The sequence below is a fragment of the Pipistrellus hanaki genome (genome assembly GCF_964339955.1).
Source record: "Pipistrellus hanaki genome assembly, chromosome: 2".
Classification (NCBI taxonomy): Eukaryota; Metazoa; Chordata; class Mammalia; order Chiroptera; family Vespertilionidae; genus Pipistrellus; species Pipistrellus hanaki.
Window position 1 is genome coordinate 192261742 of NC_140504.1, and position 13843 is coordinate 192275584.

The following is a 13843-nucleotide window of genomic DNA, read 5'->3' on the forward strand; positions in this document are numbered from 1 at the left end:
GGGGGGGGGGGGGGGGGGAGTTACAGGAGGAGAGCAGCAACCTACTGGTGCACGGATTTGTGTGCAGGGCTACTAGTTAATTAACAAAATAACATTCTGGTCAAATTCTTTATCACCGAATGTAGACCATGTCGTGATATACCCAAACAGTAGTATGGCAAAAGCTGGTTTAGAAGCCTTAGGTACTAAAAGGCAGAAGATTAAAATTTATAGTTAAAGCAAGTGAGTAATAAGAAAAGACATGTTGAAAATAATAAGAATTTGCCCTGGCCAGTGTTGTTCATTTGTTAGAGCATCATTTGTACACCAAAGGGTCTTAGGTTCCATTCCTGCTCAGGGGCATGTACCTGGGTTGCAGATTTGATCCCCAGCCTGGCCCAGGCGCATGGGGGAAGCAACCAATCGATGTATCTCTCTTACACATCAATGTTTCTCCCCTCCCCACCTCCTTTCCACTCTATCTAAAAGCAATGAAAAAATATCCTCAGGTAAGGATTTTTTTTTTAAATTTCTTTTTTTAAAAATATATTTTATTGATTTTTTTACAGAGAGGAAGGGAGAGAGATAGAGAGCTAGAAACGTCGATGAGAGAGAAACATCGACCAGCTGCCTCTTGCACACACCCCACCGGGGATGTGCCCGCAACCAATGTACATGCCCTTGACCAGAATCGAACCCGGGACCTTTCAGTCCGCAGACCGACACTCTACTGCTGAGCCAAACCGGTTTCGGCTTTTTAATTTCTTAAGAAAACAACGAGAATTCACACCAGCATTCTAGTTTTCAGGTCCTTACTGAAATGCCTCCTACCTAGGAACAAACCTGGATTAACTGGCAGCTAATTCCAGCTACTCCTCCCTGCAGGCTGCCCAGTCACAGCACAGAAGCTGGGACAGAAACTCTGACAGAATAAGAAAGCCTCTGAAATGTGGCAAGCAGCCAACTTAAACTGGATGATTCCAGTTTAGGCTGGCTGAATCACAAACAAGCAGTTCCTAGCTTTCCCCACAATATTTAGACACCCTGGCTGTCCAGGCAGCACACAATGAACTCTCCTCATTTGCTCTCAGAGCTAAGTCTTCTCGTTCTCATCTCCCTAGCAGCAGAAAATCTTAAATGAAAGCAGGGTTCCTAATTTAAGACTAAATATGGTGACTCTAACACTTGTTTCCAAAACGGCCTGCCTATTCCATATAACCCTAACATTGATAACACCTACACCTATGCTTGACAAAAAGGAAAACCATAAATGAAACTGATCTATTTATAAATCTCAATAAGTTAAGTGCACCAGAGCAATGAGAAGCAAACACTTCAGCCAAGCCCATGTGGCTAAGAGGTTGAGTATCAAACTATCGGGTCTAGTAATAATTAATGTCTTTTTTAAACATTCGTTTAAAATCTTGCTTGGCGTTGACTTGTATTGACATAACCTTCAAACACGTGGTATCTACAGAACGTGTGAAGTGCAATTAACAAGTTTTGCTTGAAAAAGTTTGTGTTTGGTTTGGTTTTTGTTGCAAAACCAGGGCTAAGAAGATGGCGGATGAAGGGCATATTCGGCACTGCATGTTTTATGAGTTCCAATTAGGAAGAAAAGCAAGTGAGGCTGCAAAAAACATCTGTAGTGCTCTTGGTCAAGATGCAGTTAGCGCCAGAAAATGCCAGCGTTGGTTTGAGAAATTTCGCGAGGGAAATTTTTCGTTAGATGACAAGAGTGGTCGAGGCCGTGTGTCCAATTTTGATCAAGAAGCTCTTCAAGCTCTTTTGGTGCAAAATCCTCAAATTACCCAACAAGAGCTTGCGACAACTTTAAATTGTTCACAAAAAACAATTTCCAATCAATTGCGTGCACTTGACAAAGTCCAAAAGTTTGGAAAATGGGTTCCTCATGAGTTGACCGACAACAACCGTAATCAAAGAGTCACAATTTGCAGTTGCTCCTCTCTCATCAAAACCGTTTGCCGTTTTTAGAGCAAATTGTTACCGGAGATGAAGAATGGGTGCTGTATGTTAATTTGAAAAGGCGGCCTCAATGGTTGGACAAAAATGAGGCTCCGCAGCCCACGCCAAAACCTGACTTGCATGCAAAAAAAGTGATGTTGTGTGTTTGGTGGAATTTTAAAGGAATTCTTCATTATGAACTTTTACCATCTAACCAAACCATTACAAGTGCAGTGTATAGTGCCCAATTGGAAAGGTTAGCCCAAGCTTTAAGAGAAAAAGAACCCGCGCTGATTAATCGGAAGGGCGTAATTCTTCACCACGATAACGCACGACGCATACTGCAAGAATCACTGCTGAAAAACTGCGCCAGTTGGAATGGGAAGTTCTCCCTCAACCTGCATATTCTCCTGATATTGCCCCTTCCGATTACCATTTGTTTCGTTCTTTGCAAAACTTTCTTCTTGGAAAAAAATTTAATAATGAAGAATGCCTCAAAAATGCATTGACCGAATTTTTTGCATCAAAATCACAAGAATTTTACAACAGAGGGATTAAAATGCTTCCTGAGCGTTGGGCACAAGTAGTAGAAAACAACGGCAACTATATTGTTGATTAAATTTTGTTGTATTGTTTAAATAAATTCGATTTTAAAAAGTATTAGAAAACGACATTAATTATTACTAGACCTAATACAAACCAGAAGGTTACATTTTAATTCCCAGTCAGAACACATGCCCAGGTTACAGGCTTATCCCCAGTAGGGGACACACAGAAGGCAGCCAATCAATGATTATCTCTTATCATTGATGTTTCTCTCTCTCCCTTACTCTATGAAATCAATAATTTTTTAAAGAATTTTTTACAGAGAGGAAGGGAGAGAGATAGAGAGCTAGAAAAGTCGATGAGAGAGAAACATCGACCAGCTGCCTCTTGCACACCCCCTACTGGGGATGTGCCCGCAACCAACGTACATGCCCCTGAGCAGAATCGAACCTGGGACCTTTCAGTCCGCAGACTGACGTTCTACCACTGAACCAAACCGGTTTCGGCAAAGGGAGGTAAATTTAATGTGCAATTTATTTTTTATTTTTTAATATATTTTATTAATTTTTTACAGAGAGGAAGAGAAAGGGACAGAGAGTTAGAAACATTGATGAGACAGTCATCGATCAGCTGCCTCTTGCACACCCCCTTCTGGGGATGTGCCCGCAACCAAGGAACATGCCCTTGACCGGAATCAAACCTGGGACCTTTCAGTCTGCAGGCCGACGCTCTATCCACTGAACCAAACCGGTTTCGGCTTAATGTGCATTTTAAATCTAACCATTTTCTCCAGGATTGCAGACATACTAATATGCCTGATTTTCTTTTTTCCACCAACCCTTCTTCCTCCAAGTAGGTGACTTTTTAAAAAACTTAGATACCAATAGTTCAAGGAGAGAGAATACTCATTCAATCAATAAAACCACTAGTTGGCTTTCACTGAATTCCATCACAAATAAAAGTTGCAAATTTCAGCCTGCTTGGCTCAGTGGTTGAGTGAGCATCAGCCTATGAACCAGGAGGTCACAGTTTGAATCTGGGTCAGGGCACATGCCTGGGTTGCAGGCATGATCCCCAGTGTAGGGTGTATAGGAGACAGCCAATCACTGATTCTCTCTCATCATTGGTATTTCTCTCTCCTTCCTATCTGAAATAATAAAAATATTTTTTTTAAAAACTTCATGTTGTAGCCGGAAAGGTCCAGGACAATTAATACATTTTATTCATAATATTGATTTTCAGCATAGTTTCAACTATCTAAAACGGTAAAAATGAAGGACAAAATTTTAATAAAACAGGAAAAAATGGTTGTAAAATAAAAATAATAAATTAGCCGAAACCGGTTTGGCTCAGTGGATAGAGGGTTGGCCTTCGGACTGAAAGGTCCCAGATTCGATTCTGGTCAAGGGCATGTACCTTGGTTTGCGGGCACATCCCCAGTGGGGGATGTGCAAGAGGCAGCTGGTTGATGTTTCTAGCTCTCTATCCCTCTCTCTTCCTCTCTGTAAAAACTCAATTAAAAATAATAATAATAAGCCGAAACCGGTTTGGCTCAGTGGTAGAGCGTCGGTCTGTGGACTGAAAGGTCCCGGGTTCGATTCCGGTCAGGGGCATGTACATTGGTTGCGGGCGCGTCCCCGGTAGGGGGTGTGCAAGAGGCAGCTGGTCGATGTTTCTCATCGACGTTTCTAGCTCTCTATCTCTCTCCCTTCCTCTCTGTAAGAAATCAATAAAATATATTTTAAAAAAATAAATAAATAAATAAATAAAATAATAATAATAATAATAATAATAATAAATTAGCTATTTAAACCAACAAATGGCCAAGGCCGGTTTGGCTCAGTGGATAGAGCATCAGCTTGCTGACTGAAGGGTCCCGGGTTCGATTCCGATCAAGGGCATGTACCTTGGTTGTGGGCACATCCCCAGTGGGGGGTATGCAGGAGGTGGCTGATCGATGTTTCTCTCTCATCGATGTTTCTAACTCTCTGTCCCTCTCTCTTCCTCTCTATAAAAAATCAATAAAATTATTAAAAACAAAACAAAACAAAAAAAACAACAAATGGTGTTTTACTTAGGTTAAAATAAGAGTACGGCCCTAACTGGTTTAGCTCAGTAGATAGTGTCGGCCTGCAGACTGAAAGGTTCCAGGTTTAATTTCAATCAAGGGCACAGAATCCGGCTATTTGGCCTCTTGAGTGTGTCTCTTCCACAAAATACCACAGCCTGGGCGAGTCTATTTTGAAGAAGTGGCGTTAGAAGAAGTTTAAGTTTAAACAATTTGGCTCTCAAAAGAAATTTCAATTGTTGCACTGTTGATATTTGGCTCTGTTGACTAATGAGTTTGCCGACCAATAGGAGCATCATCTGGATATGCCAAGGTTGTGACTTTGATCTCCAGTCAAGGCCCATAAAATTTAAAAAAAAAAAAAAAAAAAAATTAAAGAAATATACAAATAAGTTCTACAAATAATACCAACAATAAGCCCTAGCTGTTTGGTTCAGTGGAAAGAGTGTCGGCCTACAAACTGAAGGGTCTCTCTGTTTTGATTCCAGTCAAGAGCATATATGCCCAGGTTGTAGGCTCAATCCCCAGTAGCGGGCATGCAGGAGGCAGCTAGCTGATCAATGATTCTTTTTCATCACTGATGTTTCTATCTCTCTTCCTCTTCCTTCCTCTCTGAAATCAACTGTGTGTGTGTGTATGTGTGTGTGTGTATAAAATACCAACAGTCCTATATAATAAAAGCATAATATGCAAATCAACAGAATGGCAGAACGACTGGTCACTATGATGCATACGACCTGACCACCAGGGAGCAGATGCTCAATGCAGGAGCTGCCCCCTGGTGGTCAGTGTGCTCCCACAGGGGGAGTGGCTCAACCAGAAGCCGGGCTCATGGATGGCGAGTACAGCGGTGCTGGTAGGAGCCTCTCCCACCTCCGCTGCAGGCAGGCAATAAGGAGTAAGAGGTCCTGGACTGCAAGAGGAATATCTAACTGCTGGCTTAGGCCCAATGCCCACCCCCGGCCCCTCCCAGTGGGACACCCCCCAAGCGGCATCCCCCGAAGGGCCCCAGACCGTGAGAGGACCCAGGCTGGGCTAAGGGACTCTCCTCCTGCCCCCCCTTTCTTAGTGCACAAATCTCGTGCACCAGGACTTTAGTAAGAACATATCTTCATTTCCCTTTCAATAAAAAGTGAATTATTCTAATGCAAAACTAACAATTGACAAGGGAAGGGGCATAAAGCATGCCATATCTTAATATAGCATCAGAGTTGAAAAGTCTAATTACTCAAAGTTCTATATGCTTCAATGTTACTGTAAACAAACATCACAAAGTCTACTTCATATTCCAGTCTTCCGAATTGACTTTGTGTCTTTTCCCCATACTGATTCCCCCATTATCTTCCTTGTGTATCTTCCAACTTATGACAGTTCAAAAAAAAATTCTAATAATGTAACAACTATACAAAGAAAATTTCAGAAAATTTTTCAACTACATTATTTAAATAATCTTATTCCAATTTTTAAAAAAATATTTTTACTGATTTCAGAGAGGAAAGGAGAAGGAGAGAGAGAAACATCCATGATGAAAAGCACTGAACGGCTGACTCCTGCACACCCACCCACTGGGGATTAAGCCCACAGCGCAGACATGTGCCGTGACTGGGAATCTAACCATGGCCTACTGGTTCAGTGGTCGGCAAACTCATTAGTCAACAGAGCCAAATATCAACAGTACAACAATTGAAATTTCTTTTGAGAGCCAAATTTTTTAAACTTAAAACTTCTTCTAAAGCCACTTCTTCAAAATAGACTCACCCAGGCCGTGGTATTCTGTGGAAGAGACACACTCAAGGGGCCAAAGAGCCGCATGTGGTTCTCGAGCTGCAGTTTGCCAACCACAGTCCTAGTTCATGAGCCAATGCTTAACCACTGAACCACACCAACCAGGCCATTGTTTTTGTTGTTGTTGTTTAAGAGAGGGAGAAACATCGGTGTGAGAGAGAGACATCAATTGGTTGCCTCTCACACCCGCCCCAATCCAGGCTGGGGATTAACCTGCAACCCAGGTGCATGTCCTTGACCAGGAATCTATCACAAGATTTTTCCGTACCCCGGATACTGTCTAACCACTAGACAACATCAGCCAGGATACAGCCTGTTATCTTATTCCATAAATTTGGTGCACAAAAATAGTAGTATTTGTTAAATAGATGGCTAAATGTAAACTCAAAAGTGAACTTTTACCTAAAAAGAGATTTAGGGAAGTAATCTATTGAGGGGGAGGAGATGGAGCAAGAAAAGGTTTGGGGTCATCCAAATCTCAACTCTTTCCTATTACCATTTTATTCAAACCTCTCCTACAAAAAAAAAAAAAAACACCTCTCCCGTCCATCATTAAGTTAAACCTTCATAGGATGTAGAATCAAAGGCTAACTGTAGCTACTTATGTGCCAAAAATCCTTTTCAACAATCTGGCAAAGTCTCTGGACCACTTTTCAGAATAATGTTTCTTAAAGCATAAAGTAAAATAAATAGGAATAAAAGAAAACCAATTATATTGACACAATTATTAAAATCTTTAAATTATGTGATGTCTTTATTAACATTAAATTAAAACATCTATCACTGAGTTCAATAACAATATCCCAGTAAAGATTAATATAAGCCCACTTTTGAGATATCTACAACAATAATACCGTGTTTCCCCGAAAATAAGACATCCTCTAAAAATAAGACCTAGTGCATGGAAAGATAAGACATCCCCTGAAAATAAGACCTAGCGCAACTTTGGGAGAAAAAATTAATATAAGACACTGTCTTATTTTCGGGGAAACAGGGTAAATTACCTGTGGATTCTAATTGGTAACAGAGTAACTCACACTGATAATACTACTGTTTTGTTTTGCTGACTTTCACAATGGGAGGCAATGCTAAATTTCAGGTATAGGTTAGGGAAAAGATATAATTCCCCCCACCCCCCATCCAAGTTCAGACTCTAAGACAATCATTTTTGGCTATGACCAAGGTAAACAACTAGGAAACAAAGCTCAGTCTCAAGTACTTGGAGCTCTGGCCGGGTAGCTCAGCTGGTTATAGCATTGTCCTGATACACCATGGTTGCTGATTCGATCCCCAGTAAGGGCACATACAAGAAACAACCAATGAGTGCATGGATTGGTGAAATAACAAGTCAATGCCCAACTCATTAAAAAAAATTTACTTTGAGATATTAGGAAAGTTTATAAATTTCTATCACCTTTTATCCCCTCTATGCCCTTTACAACCTCCATCCAATGTTTTTGGCTTGTATTAAAGAAAAGTCTTACAACATAATGAAGGGAGGGGATCCAATGATAGAAAACTACAGAAATAAAGTACATTCAACTTCAATCAAGGGCTTTTAAAATAATTGCTTTTGCAAAATTCATGTATTTAAATTTTTCTGCTGTAAGGAAAGTGCTCCCTAAATGACCGTGAAAGAGAAAGAAAGAGACATATAGCAGCACAGGACTGTACACAGGAAAGTTCATGAAGCACTAGTTCTCACCAAATACTCTGAATAGTTTTGCAAAGATAGTAGGTGTATAAGGACTTCGAAACTAGACTGCCATCAATCCCCTGTTTACTCATTTGCATTGCTAATGCATTGCTAGACCAGGCCAGTATTTGACCAATGAACCTGGAGTTTGATTCCCAGTCAGGGCACATGACCGGGTTGTGGGCTCAATCTCCTGTGGGGGACTCTGAGAGGGAGGTGTGGTTGTAGCAGCTGATCGAGAATTTTCTCATCATTGATATTTCTATCTCTATCCTTCTCCCTTCCTCTCTCTGAAATCACTAAAAACATTAGAGCCGAAGCCGGTTTGGCTCAATGGTAGAGCATCGGTCTGCGGACTGAAAGGTCCCAGGTTTGATTCCAGTCAAGGGCATGTACATTGGTTGTGGGCACATCCCCAGTAGGGGGTGTGCAAGAGGCAGCTGGCCAATGTTTCTCTCTCATCGACGTTTCTGGCTCTCTATCTCTTTCCCTTCCTCTCTGTAAAAACTCAAAAAATATATTTTCAAAAAAACATTAGAAAAAAGAAATGACTGTGTACATACATATGAGCCTAACCAGTGGTCAAGGACAATAGGGGGGTGTGAGCATGAGTGGAGAGGGGTGGAGGATTAGAATGGGGGGTTGAGGACAAATATGTGATACCTTAATCAATAAAGAAATTAAAAAAAAATGCACTGCTAGGATTCTATTCACCAAATCTGTAACAATAAGGGGAGGTGGAGGGTGATTAATTTCCTAGTCAGTCTTGCAGACAAGAATAGAAACTTGTTTCTATAGATAAAACCAAACTATATTTTGTCTACTATAAAATGTTAGTTTTAAACTTTTTTTTCTTTGTTAATCCTCACCTGTGGATTGTTTTTTTCCATTGCTTTTCAGAAAGAGTGAAAGGAAGGAAGTGGCATAGAGGGGAAGAGAGAGAGCAAGAAAGAGAAATATCGAAGTGAAAGAGATACATGAACTGGTTGTCTCCCGCATGAGTCTCAATCCTGGGACAAGGAATGTACCTGAAACCCATGAACCTTCAGTGTGGGGGGGTCAATGCTCTAACTACTGAATGCACCAGCCAAGACAATTTTAAACAACTTTAAAGGATTTAGAATGTCACAGCTTCACAATCATAAGGTTTTAAAGATTACAAAAGGAATTTATTACTTCCAACAGGATATTGAACATTCTGAATCTACGTGACATCTCAAAATATACTTTGAAGTCAATATAATAATAGAGGAAAAGAGGACATCTTGATAAAAGGGAGGCTGACCCCAAGGATGATGGATATGCTCTGAATGCCAAGGAATATTTCTATGCACTTGCTTTAATCACAATATCATGACCAAATCTTTCAGCTATTTATATCAATTTTGCTTTATCCCTCATATTAACTAAGAATCATATCTCAGAACTTCAACTATTTGTTGAACATATACTCCGAGAAAGACAATGTGCCAAGACCTGGTCCTGTTGTTTCAGGGTAGTACTGAAACACCCCATCATTAAAGTTCATTCGGGTTGCCGAAACCAGTTTGGCTCAGTGGATAGAGCGTCGGGTTGGGAACCGAAGGGTCCCGGGTTCGATTCCGGTCAAGGGCATGTACTTTGGTTGCGGGCACATCCCCAGTAGGGGGTATGCAAGAGGCAGCTGATCGATGACTCTCTCTCATCGATGTTTGTAACTCGCTACCTCTCTCCCTTCCTCTCTGTACAAAATCAATAAAATATATTTATAAAAAAAAAAAAAAAAAAAAAGTTCGTTCGGGTTTTCATAAATCAACATCGGATTCTTAATACAATGTCTCTCCCCCTTGTCCCTAGTTAGGCATTCTCACAGTCCAAGTTTTCCTTCTCCAAGAACTAAAATAGCTTCTTAACCAGAATCTCTGTCTTTCCTATTCTATGCCTGTTTTATCATTATTGTTTTTTATTTTTTTAAATATATTTTTTATTGATTTCAGAGAGGACAGGAGAGGGAAAGAGACAGAAACACCAACGATGAGAAAGAATCATTGATCGGTTTTGTCAGGATCGAACCCACCACCCAGCATGTGCACTTGACCAGGAATCAAACCGTGACCTCCTGATTCATAGGTCGACACTCAACCACTGAGCCACGCTGGCCAGGCCAGATACCTTTTCTAAAGCACAGATCTCAACAAGCCATCTCCCTTCTCAAAATCCTTCAACAGTCATCTCTGCATAAAGAATAAAATGCAAAAATATTAGTGTGGTTAAGTTATTCTAAATTGTCTGCTATTCTCAAAACATTCTTCCACCCACTTGTATCTCTTCAAGTTGTTCCTTCCCCCCACATTGTTCCAATGTCTAGCCTAAAACTCCTTTTTTCTTTTTGCTAAAATCCTACGTATTTTTCACAGCCCTAAATCAAAAAAATTTCCAGACTTAAGTATGAATCAGGCAGCTGACAGAAGAGGAAATATTCTTTATTTTAATTTCGTCCTTTAGTCCCCATGTACAATAGATTTTCTAAGTTCATCCTGCCTTTGCGGCAGTTATCTTTCTGACTGTAAATAGTAAAAGGTATATAACTATTCTTTTGATTATGTAAACAGGATATATCCAAGTCATCATATCACCTGTGGGTTCAAACTTCTGAGCCTACAATGCTAAGGTCCAAATCCCAAAACACTATAACTTCCCCACGCAAGTACAATGACTTATGTATCATGTTTCTCCTCTCAATATGTGGGCTTTTCAATAAATTTTCATCCAATGGAATGCAGTGGCATCCCTTTAATGAGGTAGGTTTGAGGAAAATGACTAAAACTTAAGTATCTTAGACAATTCTATGTAGGAGAAAATGAGGCATAACAAGATTTTATAATCAGTTTATAGAGCTCAAATGAAGCTTGTCAACCATTTGTCTCAACAAGATACCAAATGAAATCAAGAGATGTTGAAGATTCTCATCCATGTCAGAGCTACAAAGCTAAAGCCAGAACCTAACTCTCCTGATTTCATAAACAAGAGCTTGCTTCGTTGTAATATGCTGTATCTTCAAAAATGTCTTAATTAGCTATAGATAAATGTATAAAATGTTTCCATTTATTATTTTGAATTAGAACATTTAGGAGGCCTAAAAGGAGACATTCATCAATTATATGATCATTTACCTTTTTTTTTCTCCCCCCAGAGATATAAAGGAAAAGGGAAAAATAGAAACATCAATGATGAGAAGAGAGAATCATGGATCGGCTATCCCCAGTACGCGTGCCTCCCCCCCACAATGGAGATCGAGTCCTGCCCTAACCAGGAATCAAACCATGACCAACAGGTTCATGAGTTAACATTCAACCACTTGATTCATACCGGCTGGCTGAGCATTTACTTTTCTTAAATTAATTCTAAGCAAGCAATATTAAAAGAAAAATAATTAATCTGAGCATTTAATCAGGTCAAATAATCTGTATTCTGTAAATTTTTAAAATGCACACCATCAAAGCATGGCACAGACTGAGGGTTCTCAAAGGGAAGAGGGGAGAGAGGCAAGCAGAGAATAACCAAAGAATTTATATGCATAATCCATGGACAAAGTGTGTGATGGAGGCCTGGAATGGGGTGGGAACCCAGTGAAGGGGGGCAATAGAGGACATCTGTAATATCCTCAACAATAAAGATAAACAAATTTTTTAATCAACATAAAATACACACAATCTAAATTTAAAACTAAGATATCTAGGATTAACAGGTTAAATAACAATAACTAGAAATGGGAAATGCTCAAAGACAACATTTGAAGTAGTAATAATAATAGCTAGCAATTATTAAAGACAGTGTCTATTTAACATATATGGGTATCAAGCTAAGCATTTGACACTTTTTTTTTTCATTTTCATCTTCACAGTAACTTTATAAAGCATGGTCTTTTAAAAGATGAGAAAGCTAAGGCCTAGACAGCTTAAATTATGAAAGTAGCAAACTATACTGTCTACCCAGATCTGTGTTTTTAAAACACAAATACCTAACCTCTAAGCTATTTCCTAAGACTACCTATTGTACATTATTTTCAACTTTAAAATAAAATGCCTTTTGCCGTTAACCGGTTTGGCTCAGTGGATAGAGCGTTGGCCTGTGGACTGAAGGGTCCCAGGTTCGATTCCAGCCAAGGGCATGTACCTTGGTTACAGGCACATCCCCAGTGAGGGGTGTGCAGGAGGCAGCTGATCGATGTTTCTAACTCTCTATCCTCATTTCCTCTCTGTAAAAAATCAATAAAATATATCTTTAAAAATAAATAAATAAAATAAAATGCCTTTGTGAAAAAAAACTTCCAACTAATGAAGTCAGTTTACTCAGCTTTAGTGAACAGACAAGTTATAACCTGCATTTAAAGAAAGCTTTTCTACTTGTTACCTCCCTATGTTAAAATTAGTTGAAATGTATTCTTAAATTGACTTAGTCATTGATAATAAATGTCAACCATAATACTACTTCACCAATACACCTTTGACAAAATAGTTTTTACAAATTTTGAACCAGAACAGAAGTAGGTTAATATTATATACCGAGGAAATTAAAAACTTAGAAATAAATAATTTTCAGTGGCACCAGATCTGCTTCAACCCAGCTAAATTTGCCACTTTTCTTCCTTTTTGGCAATTTTAATATTGAGCATCTGGAGGATGAAACAGTATTTGCAAATCATCAGTTTCGGGTGCATCAGTTTCTTTACTCATTATATACATGATCCAAGATTATTCTCTTTTAAAAATATTACTATTCTAAAAATCATTACCACTGATCATGGAGAATTTATGACAATTTATTCAACAGCTCGTCTATTGTAACAAAAGGCTGTTAACCTACCTGTCGCTGCTGGTACTACTGCTGCTGCTGATTGAGTCACTACTGGAGGATCTACTCCTAGAGCCGCTGCCGCTAGGGGACCTTGTGAGTCTAGATGCTTGGCTAGCCAGCCTCTGAGGAGACTGATTTCTAGATTGGGATGAATGTGGTGACCGACTCCTGCTGTGCTGGTAATTCCGCTCAGGCCTTCTGCCTCGTACCTCCCGGGTAATATCATCCCTGTAGATATCCCTGTGTACCACACTGGGCAGCGTAAACTGCTCCCGAGCCCTAGGTTCGTATCGGGGGTCATGAGCATCAAAACGGTTTGGACTTCGACTCCGAGAAGAATAATAGAGCCCATGTTGTAAAGTCCGTTCGCGAGGATCTCTATAGTAATCCTGATCGTAATGTCTTGTCCGATCAAATCCTCCCGTCCCCCGTTCATGGTGTCCATAGGCACTATGTTCATAAGCACGCTCCCTGTTATCTGAAGCCCTGCATTTTAGGAGGGGGAAAAATATTTAATCAATCAGAAAGGGACAAGCAAAACTAAAAACAAGTCATGCAAACATTCACTTCAGCATTGTCTGTCTTTACAACTGATCATTTTCTAAACAGCATTAACCTACTTATTAAGCAAATACTAACAAGCTTAACATTTTACTTGACTCCAAAAGGTATTTTCACAGCTGAGCAATCATTGTTTTAACTGTATATTGGGCTTTCATGACTAGTGTTCTGCAAGTCAGTTACTCTTTTTATTAGGAATTTTCTGGTTTATACACAGAAATAGACATATGCTATCTCCTTTTCATCTTAAATTTAATGGAACAAGAAGAAACTGTCATTTTAATATGAAAATTTTCTATACTTTCATCTCATTAAAATATATACCAAACTTTTATTTACTATGTAAGTTGTTTTTTAGGCAGAATTTACATGACACATTTCTAACACAGTCATGAAAGCCCTATTGT

General features: G+C 39.5%; 1 protein-coding gene across 2 annotated transcripts in view; it reads right to left on the reverse strand.

The window, feature by feature from the left end:
• SPEN (spen family transcriptional repressor) overlaps positions 1 to 13843 on the reverse strand; it is an 87067-nt gene that overhangs the window by 50028 nt on the left and 23196 nt on the right. For both annotated transcript variants that reach the window (XM_084875267.1, XM_084875268.1), the window contains one exon: positions 12885 to 13361. In XM_084875267.1, coding sequence (XP_084731393.1) covers positions 12885 to 13361 — 477 coding nt within the window. The remainder of the gene's footprint in view (positions 1 to 12884; positions 13362 to 13843) is intronic.